The sequence below is a fragment of the Ostrea edulis genome, chromosome 3 (assembly GCF_947568905.1).
Source record: "Ostrea edulis chromosome 3, xbOstEdul1.1, whole genome shotgun sequence".
NCBI lineage: Eukaryota > Metazoa > Mollusca > Bivalvia > Ostreida > Ostreidae > Ostrea > Ostrea edulis.
Window position 1 is genome coordinate 45,072,983 of NC_079166.1, and position 7,500 is coordinate 45,080,482.

General features: G+C 38.9%; 1 protein-coding gene across 3 annotated transcripts in view; it reads left to right on the forward strand.

Moving 5' to 3' along the window:
• Positions 1-2,367, forward strand: part of LOC125676954 (lambda-crystallin-like) — a 17,550-nt gene extending 15,183 nt beyond the window's left edge. For all 3 annotated transcript variants that reach the window (XM_048914847.2, XM_056157906.1, XM_056157905.1), the window contains exons 3-7: positions 543-777; positions 904-1,065; positions 1,241-1,435; positions 1,579-1,684; positions 2,037-2,367. In XM_048914847.2, coding sequence (XP_048770804.2) covers positions 543-777; positions 904-1,065; positions 1,241-1,435; positions 1,579-1,684; positions 2,037-2,263 — 925 coding nt within the window. In that variant the 3' untranslated portion in view covers positions 2,264-2,367. The remainder of the gene's footprint in view (positions 1-542; positions 778-903; positions 1,066-1,240; positions 1,436-1,578; positions 1,685-2,036) is intronic.
• Positions 2,368-7,500: the final 5,133 nt, after the last annotated feature.

Sequence of the window (7,500 nt, forward strand, 5' to 3'; positions counted from 1 at the left end):
TACAAGCTTTTTCTTTGAAGTCTCATTGTGACCTTGAACTTTGACCTTTTGACCCCAAAATAACAGGGTCCGTCTTCTCTTGATAACAAAGCTACTTGTGAGGTATCAAACCTGTAATGTGTCTACAATTTCGGTGTTGCACACACATTTTCCCTTTGCTACATCCCATCTCGCAATAAATAACGAGGGTATGAAAAGTAGAAAGTCCTCAAAGGACACATATAGCCCCCAACGCAGTTGAGAAAATCGTGGCTCGGGATATCTGCATGCAGGTCAACGTTCTAAACTTATATGTATCGTATATGTTCAATTGTCTAATGCCAATTGCAAATGGTACTTGTATTCATCATCATGAAATTATTCCCCCTTGTAAAAGGGCTGAACGGGTATTCATTTTCACAAATGTTTTGTCATTCTTATTTTGATTCATTACGCTCCTGGTTTATATATATAATGCCTTTTCGGCAAAATAAAAAAACATGTTTCAGTCATCAATGCTAACATAGAACCCTTCAATGTTTTAAAACTATATCAATTTTCAGTGGGTTAATAGGGCATAGCTTCGCTATGCTCTATGCCGCAGCCGGATATCGAGTGCGCATATACGATATTAAACCGGAACAAGTCCAGCATGCATTATCTATCATAAAAGACCAACTAGAGCATCAGTCTGAAAATGGATTATTACGGGGGAAACTGACAGTCAAAGAGCAAATGGAATTAATCATTGGGACGAACGACCTGGCTGAATGTGTGAAGGACGCCTTCTTTATACAAGTACACACAAACTGCTTATCAGCAAAAATGTATTGACAAAACTCTGATATAGAGTCTATTGCACTGTTACCAATCAGCTAACAAGGCTAAGTGATAAAGACACTAATGTTTGATAGTTATTGGTAGGAGTGTGTCCACGAGGAATTGCAGCTGAAGCGAGAAGTCCATGCAAAGATAGATACCCTCATCAAGGAGGATACAATCATCTCCAGCTCCGCTAGTGCGCTGGTTCCATCCCTCATCTCTGAGAATCTCACGCACAAAAAGAGGTTCATCGTTTGTCATCCAGTAAGGAGAGAGAGAAAGATAGAGAGAATTAGAGAGAGAATTTGATTGTGGTGAACATATACAATGATTAATATTTGAAACCCTTTTTTCTTTCCTTTTTCTTAATTTTTTTTATGATACTACTGAAAGCTAGTGCCTAAAAAGGAATGAATTAAGATGATATTTGGTAATTCAGACGAACCCTCCATTTTATGCACCGCTAGTGGAGGTAATTCCTGCCCCATGGACAGATCCAGAGGTAGTAGTAAAGACTAAGGAACTGTTGACGGAAATCGGTCAGGTGCCCGTGATTGTTAAGAAGGAAATTGATGGATTCGTGTTGAATCGTATTCAGTACTCCATTATTGGAGAATGTTGGAGACTCTATGAGGTAATTGTAACTGAATTAAACACAGAAAACAAATACACATGTATTTTTGATAATACAAATCAAATATACTGCAAAACGGTTGAAGAAGTAAAGTAGAAACAACTTAAATATCACTGATTGCAGCTCTGTGTGCTTCATTGTAGGACGGAGTGATGAGTGTGGAGGACATCGATAAAGTGATGTCAGAGGGACTAGGACGGAGGTACGCTTTTATGGGTCCCCTGGAGACAGCCTACCTCAATGCCGACGGTAAACACGAGAACATAAGACATGAGGGATTCTTTGTGTTGTTTTTTGTGTTGTCAATTTCTGCTTCCTTTATTGACGTCTTATTGTGAATTCTAAAGAATTTTATGAAAACAAGAATTTTTAATGGGAAAATTATATGAAATAGATAAAGCATACCCCTTATAAAAAGAAGGTGTGGATGGATAGTTTTGTGTTTCAGATAGTAGGATATTTCCATACAATGTGTGTTTTGTAATAATACTCGTGAAATTATCATTAGGGGTTGAAACAACCTTTCATGGAAACACCCCTTGATTATTGTTCGGACATGTGCAATAGGGGTACTGCATTCTTTGATTTGTTTCCACTGTAGGTATGTATAGTTACGGAAACCGGTACGCCGAGATGATATACAGAGTACAGTCTAGTTTTGGACCCCCAAGGAAGATGGATGGTCCGATTCTAGAAAAGATTCACAACGAAATTGCCTCCAGAATTCCTCTTGACAAACTCCACGAGAGGAGAAAATGGCGAGACGTTCGACTAGCATCACTTCAGAAGTTAAAGAATGAGTTAGATGAAAAGACAGAGTCGAAGTGACCTTGCCTTTATGTAATATGTTTGGAATATTGTGATATAGTATGTTGTAAAATCACACCGTATCAAATACATTCTTGAGATCAATAAATACAATAGAAACTTTATTCTGTTTTGTTTGTAGTTATCAAATATTACTCGGTAATTACTGAATACTAGGATAAGATTTGTCACCCGTGTGAGGTAGACTAAAATTATTCATTAAAATATCCATTTGGGAAAATGTAATTTAATGATTTGTAAATTGCCTGTGCCAAAATAAATGCTGCGTTTTAACATTGCTTTCGAAATTATATCTACTGATGCCCTTCTTTTTGTTTCAAGTAATGGAATGTCTTTGAAATATCATATACACTTGTATGTCTTTCTTGATCTGATTAGTGAAAAAGATGTATTTATCTTACTTTCTTGAAAACTGTTATTAATGAAAGCCGAAGATAACAAACAGTGATCAATCTTGTAACTCCTTTAAGGAATACAAAATAAAGAGTTGGGCAAACATGGACCATTGGACAAACGAGAAGTGGGATCAAATGCGTAGGAGGAGTAAGCATCTGATATCGACAGGTCACACCCGTCGTGAGCCCCATGTCTTGATCAGATAAACGGAGTAATCCGTAGTCAAAATCAGTGTGCCAAGAACGACCTAACAATAGGCATGAAACACGTCAGACAGCATTTGACCCAATGCTAGGTTATGTTGGCAAACTAAATCATCATAACGATCATAGAATTTGCAAAATGCTGACTTTTAACGAGACTGTTGAAACCCCGAAATCTTTTTTTTTTTTTTTTATTAAAGCTGCATGAATTTATCTAATAAGTATTTTATCCCGTGGGGATCCGGATTAGAATAACTCCCTATTACCCCTTGCTTGTCGTAAGAGGCGACTAAATGGGGCGGTCCTTCGGATGAGACTGCAAAAATAGAGACACCGGTCCGTGTTACAGCAGGTGTGGCACGATAATGATCCCTCCCTGTTCAAAGACCATGAGCGCTGAACATAGGCCTTCATTTTACAGCCTTTCACCGGCAATGGTGACGTCTCTATATGAGTGAAAAATTCTCGGACAATATAAACAATATACAATCAATCAATCTAGTAAGAATTCATTGTTTTCGTATTTTTCTGAATAATGTATTTAACTTATTCAGATTTGAAAAAAATGTTTAGATTTTATTAGCATACGAACTGCTTTACAAATTTAGACTGGCGGGATTTTAAGTATTGATAGGTCTGAACGAAACTGTACTCATTGTAACAAACAAGAATTAGGCGATGAATTCCACTATCTAGCCAACCATACGTATTTTATTCCAGAGAGGTGTATATTCTTGCCAAAACGCTTAACTGATTGTCCAAATACTTTTACTATGATAGGCCTCCAAATTAGGGTGAACCTTAAATGTGTTTTCACTTGGTTTAATCATTATGAGCATGCACTAGGACATTGACTCTGATGATATATGTGGATATTGGTGACGTGATATGTTCTCTGACGCCATTTTCGTAATCTACAATTAACAGGATTTGCGGAAATTGGTCAAATTAATCGTTTTTAGGCTTTTACAATCATTTTAAAGATAAACCTCATGTATCAACCATAAGGAGGTTTTGTTTGCACAAAAATCATGTTGAATGTCGTTAATGAGCAAAATGTCGAGGTGGTTGATAAATGTGCAGACTATCATATTTAACGTAAACCATTTCCCGCTTTCATCTGTACTACAGATCTCAACGTTGATGGTGTTAATAACTTAATATATACGAGTTAAAGTGAACCAACGAAAGTTTAAGCTATTTGAAAAGCGCTGCGGTCCTGATGAAATCTTAAAAATGAATTATTCATTTCAAATCAAAATGCACTTAATTGAATTTCAACAATTATAGGATTCTACAGTATTTTTCATAAACTACTGAGGTTGTTTAAAACATTACCGAATTAAAGTTTGACTTTCAAACTCATTATGCCTTTGGAATATCGACATTTTGGATAACCTCAATATCGCAGGTATATTTGCTAAAACTACGTTACCCCTAATCACGTAATCAGTCTAAATATAAAATACAATATAAAATACAATTGTCCCGAATATGTATTTTTAGTCCATCATATTTTGATCAGATATTGGCGAAGTTCCAAAATGTTCCATCCGTCCTAATAAATGAAGTTTTTCAATTGCATATTTTCGGCGAAATTTTCATTGGCCACCATAACTTCTGCGAATCGTCGACACGATTATTTCCGATTCCAACTTTACTCGTTGTTTTATGCTTGATATGGATACGTAATGGTATCAACTCAATTACTGTTAGACATAACAAAGATCAATCAAATATTTTTATCTTATCGTATATACTAGTAGTTTATGATATGAGTTATCCCTTTAAATTGGTCTGCATACTGATATATAAATACATTTGTCTAGATAACTAGACTGAAGCTAGCAGCCACTAACCAGTAGCCAGTGAACCCGTAGAAGCTAGCAGCCAACAAGAAAATTCATCGAAGTAGTGAGAGTACTCAGACAGAATACTGAGAATTGTTTGACCTTGAGTTCCCCTTTCTCTGAATCATCTACCAAGTGTCTCCAACTGTCATGGACACTGGTTATCCTCTCACTAGTCTGCGTCCATGTCTAGAGACTTGAGGTCGCGTTTGCAGACATCATTGAAGCGGATTGGGGGCGTCCTTGGGTTCTCGTGCCGGTCGCTAACTTCTCGTACAGCAGGTCCTTATGAATTCTTCCATCTGGCAAGCATGCGGTTGACATGGCCCATTTAACGTAGAAGTTGCTGTAACAGTATTAAGAGACTGGGAATCTGTGCGTGTGACAGGACTGCCTTGTTGGTCGTATTGTCACTCTATATGATGCACAGAAGGCTGCGCATGTGGAACACGTTCAGCCTGCATTCCTGTCGCGAGTACAGGGTCCTTGACTCGCTTCCGTACAGCAGTGTCCTGAGCACGTAAGCTCGGTAGATTGCAATCTTGATGTGTACTGGCAGCTAGCCTTTTTCTCACTCCCTCTTTGTCAGTTTGCTCAGAGTTGTTGCTGCGCGTCTGATCTATCTGTTCAGTTCGACATCCATGGAGAGGTTATCTGTCACCATGGACCCTTGTCACCATGCACCTTTGACCATTATGTACGTCTTCTTCATGCTGATCGTCAAGCCGAAGGCGTCGGAAGCTCGGGAGAAGCTGTCCACGAGGCTCTGTAGCTCTTCATCTATGTGTATGGCAATTGCTGCATCATCGCTGTTTGTTATCTTCGCCTTTCATAGTATCACCTAAGCAGAAATCAGTGGTACCTGCGTCGGATGACGACTAAATACTTTCGCAGAGTTGAAGGCAGTAGTCGTTTGCTTAACGCCATGCTATCATCTGGGTTTTGCTTCTGGCTGAGCGCAGAACTGGCGTTTGTGCTTTGTGCTCTAGGAGTGCTGCTCATTTTCACCAAACACAGTGTTGAGCTCGCTTGAGTGTTTTTCAAAGTCATCCTGTGGCATCCTCTGCTTTTTTCCAGAGACGGCAAGTGCGCAGTTGTAGATCGCGCCCTTCAGGTGGTTCCACTTCTGGTGGATATCACCTTCCGACAGGCTTGTCTGGAGTGACTTTTGCAGGGTTTCCACAATCAGCTTGGCTTTTTCTGGATGTCTCGTCACGCTGGCATCCTTTTCATTCTTTCATACGGGCTCGTAACTGCGCGGTACTCCAAAGAGAAAGAAAAAGAAAATTACGCCATGAATTTCTTTGGCTGTAGTCTGATTTTGCAGCAGACCAGGGAATGATCTGTGTTGCAGTCAGCACTCTGGCATGAACCTGTGAGGAGAACGTTCATCAAGTTGCAGCGTCTTGTGAGAATCAGATCGACAGGGGATGCTTACTCCTCCTAGGCACCTGATCCCACCTCTGGTATATCCAGGGGTCCGGGTTTGCCCAACTCTCTATTTTGTATTGCTTATAGGAGTTATGAGATGGATCACTGTTCGTTATCTTCACCTTTCATTTAACCATCGAGCATGTATCTCTGCTGGTGGAAGTCTTTCCCCGAGGATACTTGTCGCTCGATATATGTTCTTTCATGAATATACACAATAACGATACAATACTGGCTGACACGTCGCCCAGTATAAAAAGATGTCACTCTGTGGAGTCTATAAGGGGCACATGCTCCAACAGTTTGGTTGGTGTCCCTCGGATTATCCTTCGGGATGTCAAAGATTTGTCGTATGTAGTTTTTATGTAAGGTTCTCGATTACTTTCAATAGCACTGCATTTTAGAAGGAAGTGTTTAGCATTTTTACTTCTATGTTAGATATAGTTGGTAGTTGGGGTAGTGTTTTTTGTTTGTCCAGAGGGATTAGGCAATTATGATCGACAGATTTTGCAGTTTCAGTTTATTTTTTTTATGGATTTGCTTTGCAATTCCTCAAAATTCTTAATATGTCAGAAGAGGTCTAATTGTAATCTTTGCCCAATACTTCCGAGTGATTCTTTGCATTTTCATTTCTTTTGTGTTTCTTTGGGTAGATAGGATCGGGTAAGTCATATTTGGCCAGTAGTTTTTTTCACCTTGATAAACCAACTGTAACTTTTGGTTTTGATCAAGAGTTGGCTTCGTCCAAGTTGATGTTCAGTTGTGTCTGTTTTTTCGCAGTGTTGAGGAAGGCTGTGTAATCTGGTGTGGAGTCGATTTGGGCTTCGATTGAGTTTGTTCCCAAAAGACCCAATAGTGAAGCAGTTCTGTCCGAGAGCGATTGAATTTGTCCGAGAGCTTTCCTTTGCTAACATTCTAGCTTGTTTAGATCGTTTTTCCCGATTTCTAATACATGCATTTGTAGTTCGATACCATGTGGTACTAAAGGTATAACAAATGTGGTCTATAATTGTAAAGAAATTACTGGGGATATTCCGTTCTTGCCCAGACTGTTCTTCTACCTACTTGAATTCTCTTGTCTATATTTAGTCTGTTGTTTTCATACCTTTCAATACCTGGGTGTTTGATTTGACTGACTAGTTTAATCGTTTTATCTCCTAAGTGGATGTTTAACTCGTCATTTGAATTTGTTTCCTTGTTGGTTTTGAATATGACTATATCACTCTTAAGTGGACTGGTTATCAATCTGCCTTTTGTTGACTCGTTGAGTATGCCGATGGTAAGAATTTGTGCGTCCAATGTTTTCTTGTTAGAAGTGCGATGTCATTTGCACCTGTTGGGGGTAGAGACTTCAATT